This window comes from Maniola hyperantus, chromosome 9 (genome assembly GCF_902806685.2).
Source record: "Maniola hyperantus chromosome 9, iAphHyp1.2, whole genome shotgun sequence".
NCBI lineage: Eukaryota > Metazoa > Arthropoda > Insecta > Lepidoptera > Nymphalidae > Maniola > Maniola hyperantus.
Genome location: NC_048544.1, coordinates 8,404,801 through 8,430,332, shown reverse-complemented (window position 1 = coordinate 8,430,332; position 25,532 = coordinate 8,404,801). Strand labels below are relative to the sequence as shown.

General features: G+C 38.6%; 2 protein-coding genes and 1 long non-coding RNA gene across 7 annotated transcripts in view; all 3 read right to left on the bottom strand.

Moving 5' to 3' along the window:
* LOC117985401 (max-binding protein MNT-like) overlaps positions 1 to 21,207 on the bottom strand; it is a 57,764-nt gene extending 36,557 nt beyond the window's left edge. For 2 of the 5 annotated variants that reach the window (XM_069500772.1, XM_034972103.2), the window contains exon 1: positions 10,717 to 11,600. Coding sequence is in view for 1 of the 5 variants with exons in the window: in XM_069500773.1 (XP_069356874.1) it covers positions 20,928 to 20,997 (70 nt within the window). In the remaining 4 variants the exon portion in view is untranslated. Of the gene's footprint in view, positions 1 to 10,716; positions 11,601 to 20,927 lie in introns of those variants that run through there. The other 3 variants (XM_034972102.2, XM_069500771.1, XM_069500773.1) reach the window with 2 other exon arrangements.
* Positions 1 to 25,532, bottom strand: part of LOC138402779 (uncharacterized) — a 135,967-nt gene that overhangs the window by 36,557 nt on the left and 73,878 nt on the right. The gene's annotated exons all lie outside the window — the stretch shown is intronic.
* On the bottom strand, positions 198 to 7,870 carry LOC138402756 (uncharacterized). The gene is made up of 2 exons (XM_069500650.1): positions 7,646 to 7,870; positions 198 to 2,366 (listed from the first exon to the last, which is right to left on the bottom strand). Exons 1-2 carry the CDS (start codon positions 7,660 to 7,662, stop codon positions 620 to 622), a joined length of 1,764 nt encoding a protein of 587 aa, XP_069356751.1. The 5' UTR covers positions 7,663 to 7,870; the 3' UTR covers positions 198 to 619.

The following is a 25,532-nucleotide window of genomic DNA, read 5'->3' as shown; positions in this document are numbered from 1 at the left end:
CATTATATAAGAGTAAAATACGGTTGCAATAAGTCGCTATTGTAACAAAACTAATTATAATGACAATTATACCGCACGTTTTCTCGCACGGCCATTATCCAGTAGAATATTCGAGATTATCTCTTCTCTACATAGTAAAGAACTGTTAGGAGGTCCGCTTCGACAGTCTTTTGAAAAAAAAAAACCACAAGAAATGTCCAACGAATTTAATTTGGAAATTCACACACACGGAACTTTTACTTCACGCGAATACAGTAGTTTCAGTGTTAACTATTCAATATGGAAATGTGGACTGCTTCGCCGCCTCGCGGATTGTTCGCTTTATATAAATTGAAATGCTGAAGCAGCGAATTAACACGTCATGTTAAAATTATTAATTTATAACATTTCCCCCCTTTAGACGAAGCTTTAATTTAAAATAAAGCGTAGTAAAAAAAAAGAAAAGGAAAAGGAGAGAAATGGTAAAATATTCTACATAATTTAATTATTTGAAAGATTTCTTTGCACTGATGCACTAAGATTTCGAAGGTCTACAGATGCGTTATCTTCATCATCTGTTATCTGTGACATTTCAATAGAACTTTGGGCTTTGTTTTCTTTATGCGAAATCTTTTTGCGATTACATTGGAAAAAAAAATTGAATGCAGAATTTGTTACAATTACGTTGTTTAAAACATCTGATAATCTTATAACATAAAAATAGAAAAATTAACGAAATAATTATATAAGTAAAAGCAGAATAATACGAGCTATATTTTATAAAATGAGATTCCTCTTGGATCCTGTTGATTTGCAACTCAAGATCGTTGAATTGGTTTATCGAATTTTTTAAGGAATCTAAATTAATATTACTTAGGTTAATAGGTGATAGAAGAGGAATCGTTTTGTTAACAATCTCTTGGTTGCAGCAGTTATCATTAGTTATATCAAAATTAATATTAAAGTTATTATTATCAATAGTTAAATTTGAAATGGTAGACGGTATAAATTGAATCGTTTTAAAGTAACCAATGCAACCTTTGTTCAGTTTTAATATTCCAGTGCCAGATATAGAATAATCCTTAAAGTTATCATTACAATTGATAGTTAGTTTGCTTGTTTTTGACTGTACAAATATCCATTGATTATTTTTTAATTTATGCCATATGTCAATAAGACCATATAGGATTTTCGGTTCACATTCCCTTGGTAAAGATAGAGTCACTTCAGTTAAAAGTTTTGTCTCGCATGAAGGATTCGAATTTACAGAATAAATTGACTCTAATTTACAGATGGAATTTTCACTATTTAAAATAGTACAATCTCTTAAAGTATCTAATAATACGTAATTTAATCTATCGTCAGTTATAGCTAAATAGGGTTTAGTAGGTTTGATTAAGGCAAAACTTTTGGATTGTCCTTCGTAATGAGGAGTCGGGAGCGGGATTGTTTTATAGACGTTATACTTAACGGGAGAGACAAGAGGGATCTGTATTACAAATACTATCTTATTGTTATAGAAATAGGAGACTAACTTAGATATATCTATAATGGTATGTATATTTTCTATACTTAGTGCTACAGGAAAATCTAAACCTTTATTGATTGAGTTTCTGTGTTTAGACAGTTCATCATACAGTTTTACAGGACTTAGAACAGAAGGATGTAGAACATTAACTTTTGAAAACAAAATTGCGTTTATTACAGTATCGAGAAAATTTGAGATAGCTAGTAAAGAGCTTTCGATTATATTAACTAAGCTATTAAATCTAGTTAAATACATTAATTTTTCATTATCACTAGTAACATAAGACAATATATCGTTTAATTTATTAATCTGAGAGTTTAACTTTATCTCATTTTGATTTAACCTAGAAATAGTAGAATTAAAAGTATTAATAGACGACTTAACTATATGAATATTATCTTTCATTAAATGAAATATCTCAGATTCAGATCTCTGACAAGAGCTAATTGCAGCATCATATTTTCGGGCATCTTCAGCATCTAAAGTGCCAAAGAAAAACTTAAGGATTTCACCACCAAATTCTAAAGATCTTTTGAATCTAGCAGGATTTTCGCTTGAGATAATATGAGATAGAGATTGAGCCTTGAGATAATTGGATTCTAGAAGTACTTCAATTGGACTAAAAACATCTTTGCAGCTAGAGTACTCTTCTGGTTGCAACTTAGCACAAACTAGAGAGGTTTTAACAATCAACCGGTCAACTTTGTCAAGCTGTGGTTCCAATGAGACGGTGTTGAGATGCGTGATTACTCTCCAATAATCATTGTAGAAATAAATTTTTGTAATGGGGTCGAAATATATTCCAGGGCTATGCGTTATGGGTGTAATCATTGGCTCAGACGAGACGTAGGAGAAAAATCTGAAAAGAATGATAAGCTTAAGTTACAGCGAGCTTAATTAAATTAGTATGATACTTAACATGTTTTCTATTTATTAATAAAGTAACATTATGTTTTCCATTTATTTTAACGATTTTGTAAGGGCCTTTCCATATTGGAGATAAGGCTTTACGAAGTCTGTGATGGTATTTTAAATATACCATGTCACCAACTTTATATTCTATGTTAGGATTAGAACTTGAATCATAGATTTGTTTTGAAGATTCTTTACTTGATCTAATATACTCTAAAGCTTTTTCGCGGCTTACTTTCATTCTATACTGAAGCGCACGGACATACTCGTGGTATGTAACATTATTATCTGTGTCGTAGAGAGAATTAGGAAGGGTTGGTTTCTGTCCAAACAGAAGTTCAAACGGAGTAAATTGAGTAGTAGTATGAGGAGTTGTATTATACGCGAGAACAGCTGTTGCTAGGTAGCAATGCCAATCATTTTGATTTTCGTTTACAAAGGATTTTAGGTATTCTTTAAGAGTAGCGTGGCTGCGTTCCAGCGCACCGTTAGTTTGGGGATGGTAAGGGCTAGAAAGTAAGGGTTTGATTTTGAAAATATCGGTAACTTGTTTAAACAGTTCTGATGTAAAAGTCATGGCTTGATCAGTAAGGATCATTTTAGGAATAGCGAATAAGGACATAAAGTGGACCAGATTACGGGCTACTTCTTCACTTGTTGAAGAAATCATAGGATAGACACATAGGAATTTGGTAAGATCATCTTGCAGAGTCAGTATGAACTTGAACTTTTGGAAACCTGCTTCAGGTAAGACACCAACTATGTCCAGAGCTAATCGTTCAAAAGGCTTTGTGCTCGTGGATGTAATAACCATAGGAGCTTTATTGCAAGCTCGTAAAGGTTTGTTAACTTGGCATAGTTTGCAAGACTTCACATAGCGTTCTATGTCAGTTCTCATTCCTTTCCAGTAGTATGAGGCTTTAATTCGACTATACATCCTATTCACACCAGGATGTCCTGCTATGGGAGTGTCGTGATTCTCTTTGAGAATTGTAGGAACTTCAGCTGGAGTTGGAAATATTATTTGATTTTTATAAATATGTATTTTGATATCAGTGTTATGAAATACGTAGGAAATCATATTATAAATTTTGGTATAGGATAATTTAGTAAAAGGTTCAGAGAAATCGGAGATAGCTATTTCATCAATGCTAGGGTGATGTGATATAAGTTCATCACGAAGCATCATCAAAGTGTCGTAAATGGAGCGAAAAGTTGTCTCATCGTAATGATGAACCTTGGTAAAAAGAAAATAATATGTTTTATTATTTTTTGTAACTGACCTTACCGAACATTGTTCACGTTCGGCTTCTAACAATGAAGCGGTGTCGGTTATCTGAGATAATAATTCCTCACAATGTGGCATTGAGTTGTCGAAATCTAGAGAAACGGGGCATGCAATAATTTTGCATTTGGAAAGATGTAAAGCTTGTGAGTGTTCTTCAATTTTTGTGTTAGAATCTGGTAAAGAGTTTGTAAGTTGTTTCTTAAAATATGCCTCGTAGGAAAGCTTAGTAAGATTATCTGTATTTATAGCATGAATTGGGATGCGAGACAGAGCGTCTGCATTTGAATTTAATTTTCCAGGTTTGTAAATAATCTCGTAATCGTATTCCTCAAGTTTGAGGCGCCAACGGACGAGTTTGGAACCAGGATCTTTGACGTTGAAGAGCCATACTAAGGGCCGATGATCTGTTACGATTTTGAATTTAGTGCCGTAGAGATATGGTCGGAAAGTTTTAACGGCGAATAAAATAGAAACTAACTCCTTTTCTGTGGTCGAGTAATTTCCTTCTTGTTTGTTTAAGGTTCTAGAAGCATAGGCTATTGGTTTGTCCTTGCCGATAGGGCCTTGAGATAGCACTGCGCCAACGGCGTAGTTGCTGGCGTCTGTGGTAACGATAAATGGTTGAGAAAAATCAGGGTATTGGAGAAGAGGAGCTGAGGTTAACTTTTCCTTCAGGAGGTTAAAAGCTTGGTCTTGTTCTATAGACCAATGAAAAGTGACATCCTTCTTGAGTAAAGATGTTAGAGGTTTTGTGATCTTGGAGAAATTGTCAATAAATCGGCGGTAATAACCAACGAGACCGAGGAATGATTTTACTTCTTTAGGATTTTTAGGAATTGGGAAATCACAGACTGATTTAATTTTTTCTGGGTTTGGAGAGACACCTTTATCCGTTATAATGTGACCTAGATAGGTGACTTCCTTTCTAAGGAATTCACATTTATCCGGTTGTAATTTGAGATTATAATCTCTGAAACGGTTGAATACCATTTTCAGTTTTTCACAATGTGATTTGAGATCTGCACTATAGATGATACAGTCATCTAAATAGACATAGCAATGTAAACCTTGAAGACCTGATAATACTGTGTTCATAAGACGTTGAAAAGTACTGGGAGCGTTCTTAAGTCCGAACGGCATCCTAGTGAATTCGTAGTGGCCTGTTGAACCATTTGTGTTGACTACAGTAAAACCAGTTTTAGGTGCATCTGAAGGATTCAGCGGAATTTGATGGAAACCGGAGACTAAGTCCAGTGTGCTAAAATATTTGGAATGACCTAGTTGATCTAGGATATCTGTGATCAAGGGAATAGGATATACTTCGGATACAGTGACGTCATTGAGGCGGCGGTAGTCGATAACTATTCGCCATTTCTTTTTCCCGGATGCGTCCATTTTTTTGGGAACCACCCAAACGGGAGCATTCCATGGAGAGATAGACGGTTTAATAATTTTCTGTTGTAGCATTTTCTGGATTTGGGAATCGACTTCGTTTTTATGACATTCGGGAAAACGGTAAGATTTTACATTAATAGGAGAGCTATTACCCGTGTCAATAGAGTGTTGGATAGCGTTAGTATGAGTTAGAGTGTCTCCTTCGAGATAAAATATATCAGAGTATTCAGAACAGCACTCTAAGAGAGCTTTTCTCTCCTCATCGTTAAGATGTGAGTGTCTTATAAGACTTAGAACACGATCGAGTCGATTTGATAAAGAATTAGAAACGTGGTTGATAATTTCGGGGGATTGAGACACTTGGCGTAGTTCAGAGAAGTCTATAGGAGTTAAATGGACCTTGAAGTCTTGGATTTCTATTTGAGATTCAGTGGTATTTAAAACAGAGACATTGACTTTATAATTAGGCTTCAAACTTACTATACAGTTTGCTATATATACACCTTCGGATATAGAGTGATCTAATACGAGTGCGTCTTTTAAATGACGTAACTCGAACTTGTCATTTGAGACAGTGCATTCAACAATAGCTTCGGAGCGAGCCGGTGTTATATATCTAGGGCTCGAATAATGAATTGGTAAAGTGTAATTTGAGATAGTAAGGGATTTAGTATTATAATCGATATTAGTATGGAAAAAATGTAGAAAATCGGTACCTAAGATACCGTCTGATTCCAGATTCAGAGCGTCAGTTATGACGTGGAATTTAAAAGAAATGGTGTGGTCGTTTATAATAAGGTTAAGCACAACTGTTCCTAAAGTTTCGCTATAGGAATCAATATCGTTTATGCCTTTGAGTTTTATAATTTCTTGAGACAATTGGGGCCCTGCTGGTAAACACGAGCGCTTAATAATGCTGACACTTGCGCCTGTGTCAACTAAGAAACAGAGAGGTTTTTTATTACATTCTATTTGTAAAAATGCATGAGGTAAGGACACCAACTTTTTCAGGGTGCTTGTTTCGAAGATCGGGACGTCTTTAAGAGGCAATGAGCTTTTGCTTGCGTTGCTTTGGGGGTCATTTTGAATGACTTTAGATTTTGTAAGACTCAGTTGATCCTTTGAAGGAAACTGAGATTTAAAGGATTTTGTAGTATAAGAGCTAGTATAAGAATTAGAATGAGATATAGTATTATTTGAGCAATCTTCTTTGGAATGCTTTGTATTCGATTTTGTAGGAATCAGTGAGGATTTAGGATATGATTCAGCGATATTTTGGCAGTCTTTTGGTGATTGCCGGGATATAAAAGATTTGGTATAAGATTCAGTGTGACTCGGACAGTCATGTAGCGATTGCCGAGATGTAAACGATTTGGGGGAATTAGTATAAAAGGATTTAGTAGTTCGAGTGCCATTTTGGATTGTTGATTTCGGCAGGCACGCATCCGAAATCAGTTTAAGTTTTTTGATTCAGGGACGTAACTATTCGTCACTTCATTTAAGGATTCAGAGTATTCATACATGTTAACATTAGCACTGTTACTATGAGAGGGACCCGACGGAGGGTGAGAGTTCATCCGACGCTGATTATTATTATATTGGCGCTTACGACATTCTGAGATAAGATGTCCTTTGTGTTTACAATAGGCACAGGTTTTGACGAAATTTGAGTCCTTTGATGAACTTTGACTTGTTTCTGCAGAATATTGAGGGTTAGCGGGAGGAATATGGAAAGATGATCTCTGTGTGAAATCGTGCTTTTTCTTAAAGCACTCTGAGAAACTATGATTGGTCTTCTTACATAAGGAACAAAATTTAGTTGGATGTTTTGGTTGAGTAATTTTTACAAGTTTGAAAATTTTTTCTTCTTCGACTGCTAGAGAAATTGCTTCATTAAGTGTCGAAGGGTTTCTGCAGCGGACAATATTAGAAATATTAGGGTTAAGACCTAATTGGAATAAGCTTAAGGCGAGTTCTTCCATAGCTGTGATTTTGCCTAGAAGGAGATTACGATCAGTGCATGAATTTTGAATATCAGCTTGAAGTCGAGTTAGGCATGCTTCGAGTCTGATAGAATATTGTGTCACACTTTCGGACTGGCCCTGTTTACAGTTTTGGAGATCAAGTAGCAGATGGGACGAGTGTTTTTTCTCGCCAAACGTGCTTTTTAAATATGATTTTAATTCATCCCAATTATTGAAATTTTTAAGGCTGCAGGCTAATTGAGCTTTGCCCTCAAGTTGGGAGATTATATATTTACATAAGATATTTTGCTGGTCGGGAGCAGCTAAACTAATTGCGTTATCGCAGTTAGTTAGGAACGCGGCAAGAGTTTCCCGATTCCCATCATAAGACCTTACGAATTTAGTGAGTATAGAGAGAGTCACTTTTGCGTCCGAACTTTCTGACTTTAAACTCATTTTTGATTACTGAAACTGAGATATGGAGAGAAAAAAAAAGGATTTAAATTTAAAATACAGTACGAAAATATACAATTTAGACAATTTACGCTTTTTTATACAAAATTAATATAAACTACTTACAGGATAACGGCAAACATCACGATTTATTTTTCACAAAAAGGTTTTCACTTTGATGTCACTGCACTGAAAGTTAAATTAGGTCGATGCGTTTGCGACACGTGAAGGCTTTGAACTGTACGGAATGCGTCTCGTATTTCACGCGGCGACGATATCGAGTAGGTTTCTGAAGATATTGAAGAAATTGTATTTCGTAATTTTGAAGGCTTAAAATTTATTTCACTGATGTTTTTGAGTGAGTCCAGGATATTCGCGTTCTTCGTGTGAGATGCGGGCTCAGTCTGGCAGGCTGAGACTTGTCGTCGATCTTGAGTAGAACCGGTGCTTAGTGGTTGTGATGCGGGCTCAACCCTGGGGGCGAGGCTTATCGTCGATCACGACTGCGATGACCTCAGGATTCTTTGGATGCTAAGGGTCCTCTTGCGTGAACCTTCTCAGCATCCCACTTCTGACACCAATTGTTAGGAGGTCCGCTTCGACAGTCTTTTGAAAAAAAAAACCACAAGAAATGTCCAACGAATTTAATTTGGAAATTCACACACACGGAACTTTTACTTCACGCGAATACAGTAGTTTCAGTGTTAACTATTCAATATGGAAATGTGGACTGCTTCGCCGCCTCGCGGATTGTTCGCTTTATATAAATTGAAATGCTGAAGCAGCGAATTAACACGTCATGTTAAAATTATTAATTTATAACAGAACGAAGTATCCCGCCGGTCGTGTCTGCCTAAAGACTATTCCTCGGTGTGTCTGCCCCTCTACGCTTAGGTCTTTTAAACTACGCAACGGATTTTAATGCGGTTTTCATCAATAGATAGAATAGAGTGATTCAAGAGGAAGGTTTTTATATGTATAGTTTAATATTGTTTTGTGGTAATTTGTTGTAATATGAAGATTATTGTTTAAGATGTCGGAAGAAAATCAAGCAGACTGAAAACTTTTGAAATAATATGACAAAATAACCCACACTGACGCCACATTAGTATCTGCATTGCACCCGTGCAAAGCCGGGGCAGGCCGCTAGTTAAATTATAAAGAAACAAATCCTTGAGCGATGACAAAAGCAAGTCAGGGTTCCGTACCCAAAGGACAAACGGAGTCCTGTAAAATGTCACTCTGTTGTCGTCTGTCTGTCTCTCTGTCGGCCTATCCATCCGTCTGTCCATCCGTATGGATCTGTCCGTCCATCAGGATATCAAGCTCGTAGATGGAATGATTTACAGACTTAAAATTAGGGTAAGCACGTAAACTAAGCACCTATTTGGTGTAAAATGTTGACCAAAACCGAATATGTATTAGAAATTCAAGTATGCCTTTGTAGATATCCAACGTAATTATTTCTCAGTGGACAAGTCTGACTTGTACTTAGTCGATTTTTCTTTTTGTATGCTAGCATAATATTCCCAGCATGCGTTAAATATTGAAGAGCGATTCTTGCGTCACCTATTTAACGTTGATAGTACTATATCAGAAACCTTCCTGTAAGTCCCAACAATCACCCACCGTGGGTGCATCAGCTGACGATTATCTACTTCCAATATGCTTGGTTAAACCCCACCCTCGGAAAAAATCTGAAACTTTATAACTGTCTCCAGTGACACTTTATGATTTGCATTTCTATATTTTACTTATCATAAGAGTAAATTAAAAATTTAAATCAACCTCGATACGTCAAGGTTACCTCCAATAATATTGCATTGTAGTTGGAATCGAGTGTATAAGACAAGTGTAATATAAATATCTGAGACTGAGACCCTACACCGGCTGAGAAAACAGCTGATAAAACTCAAACGGTTAGACAGATTTTCATCAAACACCATCTCGATTAAACAAGCTTTCGAATTAAAGAAATCGCATTTAAATCGGTCCATCCGTTTGAAGCTTGAGCGCTACGTTGCCACAGATACAATATAGATACAGGTAAAAAATAAAGTAAACATAATATTATGTATAAACATAAAATAAATTTTAACGTCGGCTTTGGCTGGACTATCGTCTTTTATGTGTGTACGACACCATGATTTAAAAACAGTCGTCAGTTTTGCTCGTGAAAATTGATATTCCACGAACATCGGACTGTGCCTTGATAGGAGTGGTCCATCGGAAAATATGAATTACATAAATTTTGTTACGCTCAATACATTGCACAATATCTAACAATCAATTCAATTACGTAATCCCTTGTTCAGCAATCTTATGCAGGAGTGATGGACGCTTATGAACCAAGTTCCATAATTTTTTTATAATTTTTTCAATTGATAAATATGTGATTGATAAATAAATAAAAATCTCTGTCATCTACGAATTCGTTTGTGTAGGATTCTGTTCTTCTACGGGACTAGTAAGATAATATATTCTTGTGGTAAAAAATATTTTTGCCCATTTCATTTTATTTTTATTATTTCTGTGCTAAAATTTTCAAGATCATTAATTCACCTTTAGGTAGTTATATAGGTATAAGTTGAAGTAAAGATCAGAGTAATACACATGGAGTATTTTTTTCGGCTTAACATCAGCTGATCTGCGAGATCTATTCGTCCTACCATGGTGCTACCTAACTAGGCTGCCCCAATATAACTCACTGCATGAAAATCAATGAAACAGGAACCCATTCATTAAGTTGGTCGGTACGACTAAGCGAAGATCACTTTACTCTATGGTGAAGATATATCAAGGCAGTACAATACTAATAAAATAAAATTACTAATATAATAGGTACGTAAACAATTCCCTCAAAAAATCACGATTGATGATGAATGATAAAACAATAAAGAAATACAAATTGTATGCAAGCTGTATCTATTATCAGAAGTTGGGTCTAGCACTAGACGGCAAAGAACAATCGAGTCAAGCGTCCGACTTTCGCGGATTCAAGGAAGATTAATAACATTGTTCCGAAAGGCAAGCCTGATAATTTAAGTTATGCCTCATGTTACGTTTAATTACAAAGTTACTAAATCTACCAATAGTGAAGGTGAAGCTGAGGTTGATAGTTGAATGGATTGAAGCATTAACGCTTCTTCATGTGCAATTTGAAGTAAAATCTTAGCACAGACAAAAAACATTATTACCTGAATGATAATTGATAATAATGATGCCTACATTAAATGGATCTTAAAATCCAATATGGCAAAATGCGTATAGTTGTTCTGGAATGTGTGGAGTCCAGACAATGCTAGCGCCGAAGGAGAGGAGGGCTCCAGCGATTGCCACTTGCTAATTGTCGGCTGCAGCGGACGCGCACGTGGGGCGCGGCGCGCAGGTGCCGCCGACCTCGCGCTATCTCGTCTCGCCACGCGCCGAGGTCGCGATGATAACGCACGCTATTTTCGTCCGCAACCGCCGGCCCGTGTTCGTGACCGACGCAAACGCACCCGCGGAACCACCACAAACTACCGAAATGGCCAAGCGTAAGCGAGCGACCAGAGCCGCAAGGATCACTATATCGGAGCTAGTGATCAGCGCAAGCCGTGGTCCGGAGCCGACCGGCGCCGACGAACTCTGTTCGACGACTAAACGGACGGACCGCGGAGTGCCAGAACGCGACGCGTCTCGGAGGTACGAAGCGGGAGGAGTGCGACCTCCGAGCCCCGCGCTTCCCCGGCCGCACCGGACGAAATCGCGAGGGGGAGGGCAGCAGCCGAGGGGCGAGAGGCACGCACGCGGTCGAGCGCAACGCTCGCCGCTGCACTGTCTCAGCATTTTACATAACGCTGCACGGTCGGCGAAGACCGCGACACGCGGCACGAAGTATTCGCTCGCCTCGAAACGAGGTCGCAACGACGGCAGCCGCGCTACACCTACAGAATTCAAAGACGGCGGTCGATGATGAAATGGCATTAGTACTCCGATGACGCGTTTGAAGAGTTAGTCGGTCAGCGCCGGAGTCACTGAACCTCGACAGCCCAGCAGCGAATAAGGTGAATGGAACGTTGCAACCGAACCGGGCGACACGGTGCGAACGTACAACTCTGCGACCGCACGTCGCTTCTTGCGCAGCGCCGCTTAACTTTCTAAATAAAACAAAACATGTCAGGTTAGAAGAAAATATTATTATCGTGTTAACTGTTACACCAAGTGATACAAATTCAAACAATAATTTATCAAATACACAGTAGCCGGCAAGAAATTTTTTTATAAATCGACCTTTAGAATGAGATTTCGGCTTTATAGAGCGTTGTCTCTGTCACTCATACCTAGGTATGTAACGTTTTGTCGGTTTCAATGACAGAGACAACGTTATACGATACCTAAACTCTTTCTAAAGGCAGATTGTTAATATTTTTTAACTACCTACATGTGATTTTATGAAATACTAGATGATGCCCGCGACTTCGTCCGCGTGGATTTAGGTTTATTAAATTTCCGTGGGAACTCTTTGATTTTCCCGGATAAAAAGTAGCCCATGTCCTTCCCCGGGATGTAAGTTAACTCTGTACCAAATTTCATCAAAATCGGTTAAATTCTTTGGCCATGAAAAGCTAACAGACAGACAGACGCACTTTCGCATTTATAATATTAATATAGATACAGAATACTTGCAACATGGTCCGTGTGGATTTAGGTTCTTCAAAAATCCAGAGGAAACTCTGATTTTCCAGGATAAAACGAAGCGTCGAAACGAAACGAACCGTTATGTCCGGCTCCGGGATGCAAGCTACCTCTGTTAAGCGAATGAGCCGTGAAATGATAGCAGAGTACAAACAATTAATTGACATCACGTATTGCGACCACAAGGTCCAACAACAAAGCACAACACGAGTCACAATTAGAAATGATCTAATTTGCCTTAATGTTACACGCTCTAATCTGACTAATAACAGGATTTTTTTACGTTCTATCGAGTCTTAACGGCATGAATAGACATTTTCCTATACGAATACATCACAATCACAATTCACAACCAAATAAAATGTTACTTAGTACTTACAGACAGTGGATGATCATGATTTTCATCATCATCAACCCTGTGGCTATCATTTAGTGTTAGCGAATCAGTAGGCAGATTAGCACGATCGATGTTGAGGATAATCTATGATACCAAACCTAGTGGTGAAAAACTGAAAGCCAGAAGCTGAAGAAGACAAACGGTAAGCTTTGTGTGAAAAAGGAGACAAGGACTATGATTCGCAGTGCAAGTATGTAATAGGAACACATACATGAATAAGCGGGTGCAGGTACGGGTAAGGTCGCGCGGGGTGCGGGCGGAGGCGGTGCGCGGTGCGCGCATGCGTGCGACGTCTGACCTTGGCGCGGTGCATCGTGCCCTCCCCCCGAACAAACACCTCTCCCCTCTTCATACGCCTCTCGTAACCACACCTGCCGGTTAAGCAGGTTGGGATCCGACCTAGCATCATTCCTAGATTCTATTTTCGGACATGAACTTGGAAATCAGTCCTTCGGTTTGATCCGTCGCGACACGAACGAGCCCAGGAGACAAATAAGTTTTGCTTACTACACTAGCGGCACGCTATGATGGCCGGTTTGACACATTACAATAGTGATGTGGAATGTCAATTTATTCTCGAACAAAAAACAATTAAGTTTTGTTTTTGTACCTGATTAAATAGGTTTAATAAAACAAAAATGTATATGTTTATTTAATTTATTTGAACGAACTGAATATTTGAACGAAAATGAATATACATACTTTATATGCACACAAGAAACATATGAATACAAAAGATACCGAAAAAGGTGCCACAAAAGGCCATAATTAATCAGATTCGTCCATACTACTATTTTCACTGTCGTCACTGCTATCATCACATACATTAATAATTATATGTTCGTTTTCTATAATATTATCTATTTTCACATCTCTTTCATAATCTTCCCTTATTAATTTAACAGTTCTATTCACAACCTTTTCCCAGTCTCCTTTAGTCACATGTTCACAAGCTTCTTCTAATAATTTTAGCATTTTTTTTGTGGTAAATGGGGGTTCTGTATTGTGTCTTGCAGCATATCCCTTAATTTGAGCCCACACCAACTCAATCGCATTATACTCACAATGGTAAGGCGGTAACCGTATAACTCTGTGCCCATGTTCTAATGCTATTTCGTCAATGACGTATCGGATCTTGGTTGGTTTGTTTTCTTTTAAAAGACGTACTAATTCCGCTTTTAACATATTCATGTTTGCATCTACGCCATTTTTACGAAGCCATGCGACGATATCAGCTTTCTTTTGGGATTGGGCAGGTGGCTTGTCAATTTGCATCGAGTGGTATGGGGCGTTGTCCATAATTATAATAGATGGTTCAGGGAGGCTACACAACATTGAGGTAAACCATTCAGTAAACTTTTCTCCATTCATGTCTTCATGATAGTCTCCAGTGGTTTTTGACGCAAAAGCCATGAGAGAACCTTCGACAAACCCGTTGATGGTTCCGGCGTGACAAATTATAAGTCGCGATCCTTTTCCTACAGGAACTTTGGAAGTAGATGCTGCTGTGTCATCGTTCCAAGAACGGCCTACAGTATGGTTAGCATTAAGCCATGTTTCATCCAAGAACACAACATTTTGCCAATTTTTGATTTCTTTCACTTGCCGTAAAAAAGTATACCTTGCCATCGCTATATCAAATCTTTCCATCAATATTTTGCGTTTGTTACATTTTTTGTATCGAAATCCAATGGTCTTCAAAATCTTCGTTAAAGAACTTTCCCCACCGAAGAATAATCCAGCTTCCTTCAGTGAATGCACCAACTTTTTTCTTGTTGGATACTCCTTCTGTAAATAGTAGCCGTAAACATGTCTTCGGATAGCATCGGCATCAAAGCTATCGATGCCTACGACTGGTTTTGCTCGTTTTCTCTTTTTTGGTGTGTGAAGTTTATTTTCTTCTGTGCCAGTCTCGCCATATTTTTTTTTAGTTATCCGTCTAACAGTTCGTTGTCCAATATTAAGCGCATCAGCTACGCGTTCAACCACTGACGTTATAGGTAAAATTGGCCCTCCATTTTGAGCTTCACGATCGAAATAGTTACGAAGGCGTATTAGGAACTCACGTGTCTGACTATTTAGAACAGTTCTCTGCGTACGTTCGGTCATATCGACGAAATCCACAACAAAGGGCTTGAACAGAGTCCAAATTAACGAGCAAGGGTCAACAGTAATGCAGTATCAATATTTGAAATCCAAAGCCAGGTCAAAACTATATCACAATCGCATTGCACTGACAGTTTATACTTTTCGAAGCAACGTCAATTCGAAACTGCTTTGTTTTGCATTGAGCATTGACGCGAGTTTGCCGGAGGTAGTAGTTGTGCTAGCCAGCGATCCTATGTGACGATCGTATTAGATTCCATTTTTAAAAATTTATTGATATTTTTTTGCGATTTCAGAGGTTTGTCCACATAGTGAAAATTGTTCATATTCACAAGTACATTCACCCCTTAAATGGTGCAAACTGATTTTTCTACACTTGTATACATTTAAGAAATCAATTTAATAAATAAATTTTGAGTCCTAAACCTAAAACTACATTCGATAAAATTTATGAATCTCTGCACATCACTATCGTCAATAAAGTAATACAATTATTTCCTTCAAAGTCGTTATCAATTAATACGGAACTTCATGAGCGGACAAACGTCAAACCGGCCATCATAGCGTGCCGCTAGTTTAGGTAGGTATATCACCATTTATCATAATTATTAAGATTCACTGTCCAAGAATTTTCAGTAATGCCGCGACGACATCCGCATGGATATAGGTATCTACTACCTAGGTCTTTCAAAAATCCCGTGGCCGTAGAAACTCTTAGATTTCCAAGATAAAAAGTAGCCTATGGCCTAAGTCTAATTCAGGATATAGATAAATAAGCTATCTCTATTCAGTCATTCGTTTCAGACAAATCTGTTCAGTCATTACGGCGTGAAGGAGTAACAAGCATCCCAACTTTCACATTTTATAATAGGTAAGTATTATTAGGATTGTTTGGGGCGAATGTGAAAGAATATTACAATTGTGGAAACTTAACTAGTGTACTGAATTCGGCAAAAACTAACGGTGAGGGTGAAAATTATATAATCCTTTGCAACGTTTTAATATTGTTATATCAATCGATAAAAAACGGTCGACGAGTCGAAGTGGAAACGTCAGGGGGAGTCCACCCACCGGATGTCGAGATATGACGCCGTATCGCGCGACACGTTAAAGCTCCCTGATTCATGTACCTACCTACCCAGCACTTGATGTACGTAACGAAAACGCTACTGTAACCCCACCCGTTGCACTATTGTTATATTTTACTTTCCAAGTTTATACTTAATATAGATAGGAGACATCCCTAAGTTCGCGTAAGAATTCAGGAATAACACCAATGAAATCGAAAGACGATGAGCAAAGTTCGATCACGCCCAGTATTAACGGATTGAAACGCAACGACCCCCAGGATATAAACAACAAAGACTATCAATATCATCTCAGGCTAAACATCCATACTTCCATATCCATATTTTAATATGATGAATGCGAACGTGTGTCTATCTGTCTGCTAGCTTTTCACGGCCCAACATTTTAACCGATTTTGATGAAATTTGGTACGTACAGTTAGCTTGCTTACATCCCGGGGAAGGACATAAGCTACTTTTTATCCCGGAAAATTAAAGAGTTCACACGGGATTTTTAAAACCTAAATCCCCGCGGACGAAGTCGCGGGCATCATCTAGTTTATTTTATTTGTTTCAAAACTTTCTACTAATCACCCAAATTAAGCATAATTAACAAGTGAATTGAGAATCGTTGAACTGAAGTATAGGTAGGTAAATAATTAATTTAGAAACGAAATATTTTACAATATGTTTTATTAAATTCGATAGTCTTAAATTGTCACATCTATACAAATAACTAGTATTTTTTGCGAGGCGATGAAAGCCACGACCGTAGTGAATATGTGTGATGAGTGTTTCCTTTAAAATCTCATGGGAATTCTTCAATTTTCCAGCATAAAAAGTAGCCTATGTCCGTCTCCGGGATGCAAGCTATTTCAGTACCAAAATTTCATCAAAATCAGTGAAACAGGTGGGTCGTTAACAGACACAAAAGTGATATCTCCGACAAAGTAATAGAACATAGTAGATATATTAGATCATCATCATAATATAGTAATAGAAATAAGTTTAGGGCGCAAACATTAAAAAGAGCATTCATAGAATCACCCGAAGCGTATTTTTGATAGATTCGTGAGAATTGCTACCTACTTTGTTTTTTGCAAATGTGAGTATGCAACGCCACGTTTATATCAATCATTGCAGGTACAACAAAACGGCTTTGAACAAAACCCGTGTTAATATGACACTGGTCATCAAGTTATTAGTAAGCAAAAATGAGTTACATTACAACCTAAACTATTTTTGTTTGAAATGTCCAATCCAGTACAGGTACAGAGAAATCGTTAATCTTGTCAGACTTTACATGTAGAAAATATATTGGGTTTGATCGTTGGTCGACATGGGCTCACGTATAAAAGCCAGTTTTGAGGATTCACCAAACAGGGCGGACAAGAGTGATCGGTTGATTCAAAACGTTCGTCGCCCTGTCAGTCTGTCAATCAGCTGTCAAAAAGTATCCGAACACTTGGCACGCGGCATTGAGTGTTCGATTGATATATTTAAATGGCGATAATGCTCTTCTTGATTTGAAAATTACAACAAAGTAATTTCCTTAATCCCAAAATTAGTATTTCTATTATTTTATTTAAGAACTTCAGGTATACTGTACAAGTAAAGAAATACCCACTGAAAAGTACTGAGTAAGAGTACATGGTTTTTTTGTATTTCGGTATTCCAGCGGTACCTGGAATATTCGACTTAGCGTTTTCCAGTAGTAATTTTGTATTCATGATTGCTTACGACCCATTACAATGACATAAATGTAGTGTTTCAAGGGAACAAATTGTGCGATATTTTAATATTGTTTTATTGTGAATTGTACCTAATACCTGCTGACAAAGTTACAGTTAACAAAACTAACACAATAAACCAAGACACGAATTGTAGTAAAATGCGAGACAAGGATGAACACTATCAACATTGTAACAAAGCATGAATAAATCACTAGGTAAAGATTGGGTACATTTCGGAAAGTACTCGCGCCGCATAGTCGGATGGCGAGGTCGCCAGATCCCTTTCACCATTCTGATCGGCCGGTACTAGTGAGTAGTGACGACCTTACTGAAGCCTTGGTGATAAGATTCACGGAGCCTCCGTTGGGCCGTCGCGTCGTGTATTGCATTTTTAACTACCACATAGTCAAAATAATAATTTACTGTTCTGGTAAAATAACACCTTTGTCATTAATGTTCAATTAAGTAGCTCGAAGCAGAAAAAGGAGTTGTAGAAATATTGAAGGGAGGCCTTTGCCTTTAACTTTCGTAGGTTAGTACAGCCTAGATTAGATTAGACACAACACAAGAGCAGTCGAACCACCTTATGTTTGGTCATAATCCCCTATTTTTCTTTGATTTCCACGTCACCCATAGCCTAATATTTGACATATCGTCGTTTTAGGATCAAAGCGAGAGTTCCCTTTATTTCACGCTGCTACTTGCAACACGAGGATTTGCTAGGGTTGCTGACCTATAAGGAATTAGTATCGTACGCGACAGGTCGAGATGGCAATCGGGGTATGAGGCGGGAGGACACCCCGCACACCCGCACGTCCCCACATATATATAAAAGGAAAAGGTGACTGAATGACTGACTGACAGATCTATCAACGCACAGCTCAAACTACTGGACGGATCGGGCTGAAAATCGGCATGCAGATAGGTATTATGACGTAAGCATCCGCTAAGAAAGGATTTTTGAAAATTCAACCCCTAAGGGGGTGAAACAGGGGTTTGAAAATGTAGTCCACGCGGACGAAGTCGCGAGCATAAGCTAGTACCTGCTATATATCCACGACACGCATTTACTGACTCCAAATCAAAGCTTAGTGGGGGGACACCAATGATCTTTTCAAAAAGCAAGGGATCACCGAACCGAAGAGGTGATTCCACGTGGAAAAAGCAATAGAATACAATACAGAAATGTAGGTACCTTCTTTAAATTTGCAAATAACAGAAAGTCTCCCAAAGTAAATGACGAAATCTTTGAAACAAGAAATTACGAACTGAGTGAAATAAAATACATAATGTATTTATATTGGAGAAAAAGAGTTTACTTAGGTGACAACCCTACCCAATGATAACAGTGTAAAGAATTGGCCTTGTGCTCATACAATTGTTTTAAACAGGTTTAAGAGGTTAAGATACAAATCAAAAGTACCTACTTAGTAGGTAGATATAATAATATGTAATTTACGTGTAGTAAATATGTACATAATTGGGTTTTAAGAAGATATTATATAGGTACTGAATTATTTATTAATATAATTATTTTGCCACTTGTGTTGTAGGCTTTCCTCTCTTTACAACTTAAACTTTTTTTCTTGTAATATCTGTTATTTATAAATGTTACATAGCAATCACATTTCTTATTTGAAATCTCTGGAAAGATTTTTAGGGTTCCGTACCTCAAAAAGAAAAACGGAACCCTTATAGGATCACTTGTTGTCTGTCTGTCAAGAAACCTACAGGGTACTTCCCGTTGACTTAGAATCTTGAAATTTGGCATGTAGGTAGGTATTGTAGCTGACATTAGGGGAAAAATCTGAAAAGCGTGAATTTATGGTTATATCACACAAAAAAAATTAAATTGTGGGTATAAACTAATAATTAGGATTTTCAATTTTCGAAGTAAGATAACTATATCAAGTGGGGTATCATATGAAAGGTCTTCACCTGTGCATTCTAAAACAGATTTTCATTTATTTTTATGCATCATAGTTTTTGAATTATCGTGCAAAATGTCGAAAAAATACGACTGTAGTAAGGAACCCTCGTTGCGCGAGCCTGACTCGCACTTGGCGGGTTTTTTATTTAAGCTAATATTAATTAAAGAGCACAAGGGCGTCCACGTAATAGGAATATCGCCTGTATTTATATGCCATAAAAAAGCTCTATTATCACTTATCAGTACCCTTATTATAAATGCGAAAGTGTGTTTGTTTGTTGGTTTGTCCTTCAATCACGTCGCAACGGTGCAACGGATTGACGTGATTTTTTGCATGGGTGGGATTAAAGACCTGCAGAGTGACATAGGCTACTTTTTATCCCGGAAAATAAAAGAGTTCCCACGGGATTTTTAAAAAACCTAATTCCACGCAGACGAAGTCGCGGGCATCAGCTAGTGTATTATAAAACACAAAGGACGCTTTGTTCACATGATAAAAATACCAGGCGCATTATATACCTGCTATTACATTTGTGGCTTTATCAGCTGCGATAATGAATCTAGAACATGAGTTCATCGCCTACTGTAGGTAGGTAATAGATTTACGTGTACGAACGTGCAAAGGTTGCGTAAGTAGGTACCTCAATAGAAAAGTCGAACCTCAAGGTAAATTTTAACTTCAATTAGGAATAAGAAAGAAATAGCATGTGTTAAGAAGGCAGTCGCAGGATGCGTGTGCCCATCGCGAGCCGGTCCGCCGCGCCCCTGCCGCGTTGCATCGCCCCTCCCCCGCGACACGCGTCGATCAGCTGACCGCTCGCAGCCGCGCCGGCCGCCGCGTTCCGGCTGCGGCGCCGCGCTCCACTGCCTGCCGCACTCTTTTTTCGCGCGCTCTGTTCCTTACGCATGCAGTAGTGTACGCATAGTGCACACAAGCGCTCGACAGATGAGTTTCAACTCGTTACTCGACAGACTATCACTCGACGCAAATATAGTGTAGGTGTTCGTCAAGTGTTCGTGTGGGAGACTGTCGATTTACACGCGCAATATATTTTCTCGTACGAATTACCGATGTGATGTCATCTTAAATCCTTCGTTAAGGACAGGGGAGCACTATAGACTATAGTAAGGTGCGAAGTGAAATATAGAACTGCAGTTGATAGCGGTAGAGGCGAGAATCGCACGCGCATGCTACTCGACGAGTCTCAAGTTAACCACGCAGCGGGGGCGATTCTCACTCGCGACGGGATAATCTGAGCACAATGGCGAGTCGTCGAAAAGGTAACCCGAGCGGGGTCAACGGCTCCGTCGCCGCACCATATCATTGTATGGCATAATTCTAGTTTCGGGCGAACGGTTGTAGTAATCGGCGAATTTCGGGCTTCCTTTGTTTACGTGGGGCGGGGCGGACCGCGGCTGCGTGGCGCTCAAGGTCAAGAGCGGCGGGCGTCGGCTCGCCTCAGGGCGCCGCCGCGGGCCCGGGCGCGTCGCCACTTACCGGCCTGGAGGCGCCGCTCCTGCAGCTCGATGAAGCGCGCCGCCTCGAGCAGCGTGTCGAGGAGGCTCATGTCGGGAGCGGCACGGCCGCGCGCGGTATGAGCGCGCCCGCTGTCACGCCGCGACTGCCACGCGCTCGGCGGCGCTCACGTGGCCGAGCGGCGCCGCGCCAATGGCGGAGCGGCGCGCGCATCACGTGGCCGGGCCGGCGCGCCAATTGCCGCGCGGCGATCGATGCAGTGCAGCCGGTGGAGCGGCAGCGGGCGGCGGCCGAGGCTGCAGGGAGCGGTGACGCGGCGCTTTGTTTATCGGCGGCGCGGCGCGGGGCGCGGGCGCGCAGCACGTGCGGATCGTTGCGCCGACTTTCACTTCATCGGCGATGGTGCGCGCAGAATAAAAAGTTGACATTTTTTATTTTCACTTAACATCCTCGCCGATGCGTAACTGTAAACGTATAAGTATGCATGGCTATAATGAAATATCTTTTATTAACAAATTAGTTTTATTACTTACGCACTCAATATGGAAAGAACCAATATAAAAAAAGAGAAAAATAGAGTAGGTAAATGGAACGAGCAACATTTACAGGCACGGTATGTTAATGCAAAAACCCGTAATTACGAAAATAAAATACAGGGTAAATAAAAGCTCCCGTATGTTTTACAAATTCAGCCGGAGCTGGCTGGCGAAACCAAACCCTGACGTTTTTCACGGACGTCCAGTAGAAACTATATTTTCCTTGTGCGGCAATGCGTGGGCCAATACCCGCGTAGCCGAAAACGATTGAATATAGATCACAGCCGTAGCCAGGGAGGATTTTGATGATCTCGAATCTCAGGCAAAAGGAAATTATTTTTAAAACACACATACCATTTCTTACATTTACTTACCAATTTTTGATAAGTAAATGTAAGAAACACTTTTGACAGACTTCAAAAAAATTAGGAGGTTCTCAATTCGACTGTATGATTTTTTGTTTGTTACGCGATTACTGTCACTTATGAACCGATTTTGATGATTCTTTTTTTGTTTTGTAGGACATAATTCAAAGGTGGTTCTATTTCAATTTGGTAAAGATCTGATGAATATCTTCAGAGATGGAGAACGGAACTTCTCAATGGATAAGAGTAAATTGCTCGCGATCAGTGTAATAGCTTTGTTGTTGGTTTATAACCAGGCATAGCATATTTACAACTGACTTCAAAATAGGGGGAGGTTTTCAATTCGAATGTATGTTTTTGTATGTTTGTTACGCGATTTCTCCGCAAAATATGAACCGATTTTGATGATTATTTCTTTGTTTGGTAAATGGTAGGTCATACTTGAGAGGTGGTCCTATTTTACTTTGGTGAAGATCTCATGAATGCCTTCAGAGATTCTAATTGGCACCGGCTCCAATCAGAATCATCTAAATCTGTTCATACTTAACGGAGCAATTGCGTAACAAACATACAACAAAAAATAAAATAAAAAACCTTCAATCGAATAATTTAAAACCCCCTCCTTTTTTCAAAGTCGGTAAAAAATCCAAGAGCATCGTCGTTGAAACAGAAACAATCGATCTTTGTAATAATAAAACATGCGACATGAAAACAACGATAGTATAATTTTACCACCTAAGCAACTAAATACCTAGGTAGGTTCTACTACAATTTGCAATTAAATGTCACGAATCTATTATCTACAGTAGACAATAGACTCCTTCAATTCCTACTTTGTATCTACACTGATGATAATAAGAATCACATTATGATTTAGATTTTAGACGCTGACAATTAATATTATAGGTTTATGACGTCGGCCTCCTATTTACGTACGGGCCGGGGTTCCATCCTGGGGACTTTATTTTCATTCAGATACAAGTTAGCCCTTGACTGCAATTTCACCTGGTGGTAAGTGATGATGCAGTCTAAGATGGAAGCGGGCTAACCTGGAAGGGGTATGGCATTTTTTATTAAACCCATGCCCCTTTGGTTCTACACGGCATCGTACCAGAACGCTTGATCGCGTGGCGGCACGGGTTGGCCGTTAGAGTGGTAACTAGCAACGGCCGAAGCCTGCCACCAGACCAGACCAGAAATTTTGAAATTATAAAATTCCAAACCCCTGCCAGGAATCGAACCCGGGACCTCCAACTAAAAAGACCACAGTGCTTACCACTACGCCTGGGAGGTCGTCAAACTACTCAGTTATATATCGTGGTTTTAAGCAATTAAATATCAGATGCTGTCACCACTAGTTAAAGAAAACATTGCGAGGAATGTTTTATCTATCAACGCACAGCTGAAACTACTGGACGGATCGGGCTGAAATTTTAGCTTTTCACAGCTCATCCGTCAAACCGATTTTGACTAAATTTGGTAGGTACAGAGACTACCTTGCATCCCGATGAAGGACATAGGCTACTTTTTAAGACCGAAGAGTTCCCTTGGGATTTTTATAACCTAAATCCACGCGGACAAAGTCGCGGGCATCATCTAGTACCTAATATATATTTTAGTGCCGTGATAACCTAGTGGTTAAGACGTCCGCCTCCTATTCGAGAGGTCGGGGGTTCGCTCCCGGGCACGCACGTCCAACTTTTCGGAGTTATGTGCGTTTAAAAAAAATTAACTACCACATGCTTTAACGGGGAAGGAAAACATCGTGTGAAAACCTGCATGCCTAAGAGTTCTCCATGATGTTCTCAAATGTGCCTCAAGTCTGCCAACTAAGCCAGCGTTCTTATTCTATTCTCAGTAGTGAGCCGGCAATAGATTGATGATAATAATGGTGATGAAGTATATGATTTAGATAATAAGATACTATATTATTTTAATCAATTATACTTATTGATACAACTAAGAAATACGACTTACCAGTACTTACAATCAACACAGTACGTACAGTCAATCTCCAATTTTTCTACTAAAAATTCACAATTAATCTTTACGGTCATTCGTCGTAGGATTTTCTCAATTTCTCAAAATACTTAGGTTTTCTGTTTTTCGTAGAAAATCACCCCCGATCTGTGAAATGTGTGCACTGATATTTGATAAAACGAATATAGTTTTAGCTAGCTAGTTACGAAAAGGCTATTATTCAACAAGCTTTCATGATTCCCACGTTGTTTACAATAATCTATTTTTTATTTATGTTCAAGTATTATGTTTCTATTTTTTCTTTCTGTCTATTTTTAGATAGAATAGCCCCTACGAGAGACGTCTATCGGTTGATGATGATGATGATGATTATGTTAAATGACAAATATTCCCTTTTCCTCTCCAACTAAGCGTCAAGCTTGTGCAAGGAGTAGGTACGACAATAGTGCAACGGGCTGGGTTTGAACCGTCGACCTTTCGGTTTTCAAACCGCTCCTTTACCCGTTGAGCTATTGAGGCTCTTTATTACAATTTTGCAACTTTTTTTTTAAAGTTTTTAATGACTGAATTTGGATTGGAATGTATATTTTATATTTCAAAATAACTATTTGACTAGTCCTTTCTCCAACTGTTATTATCGTCTGTTATATCTCTTTTAGGGTTCCGTATCTCCAGAGAAAAAGAGGAACCCTTTTAGTATCACCTCGTTGTCTGTTTGTCAAGACACATGCATCATCACTTGGTAGCAGGCCTGATTGCTACTAAGTGCTAGTCGATAAATTAAAAAATTATCTGTACTAATCTATCAATATGTTATTTTTGGACAAAATAGCAATGCTGCTAAGTTATCCATTGATCACAGATATAAAAAACTCCTCACACGCCATTTTTACTTTTTGTGTAAAATTTGTACTTTTGACATGACAGTTGACCCATAGAGTTAAAATGGCGCAGGAGGAGTTGGTTTTTACTGACAATAGATTGATTGATTTATTATTATTTCGGCCATTAGTCTATCAAATTTTGTCAAACAGTTTCCTCAACAAATTATTTATGACTATGCAAGCGTCGTTCGATTCTAATATAAAAACGGAGTTCTCAACATGTTTTTGTGTAAATGTGTCGTCAATGTAAGCTCAAAATAATTATGAAGAGCAAACAAGAATTTAACAAACACAAAATCGCCTGCATACACTTTCGTTATTAGTTCAGTAAGGTACGACACAGAAAATATAATAGACTAGCTGATCCCATTGATCCATCCCGGCTTTGCTCCGGTTATATCTGATACGACATCAGAAATTCTTACCCAAATGTCAACAACAACAGTACAAAAATTCAAGGTACAAGAGGTAGCGAAAGAACATAAAGATTAATTTTTATAAGACATCATACATATATTAATGTAAATTTCGCAAAATTATCAAGGCAAATAAAGTTCTCAAATGTGTTTAATCCGAACACTCTCTACACATCCATTGTCTATTACATATATGCCCGCAGGCAGGAGTTGGGTTGATCTGGCGATTGACAAATCAGCTCCTAATCATATTAATCCACACATGGTTCATACACAACGTGAAAGAAGTTTTACTTTAACTGTGTAGGTAAAAGCTACACACACTAATGTTGTATAGAATAGAATAGAATAGAATGTTTTTAATTCATGTAAACTTTTTACAAGTATTTATGAATAGTCAGGTAGTTTTAATTTACCATTTTTATTATATTATTTATTTTTATTA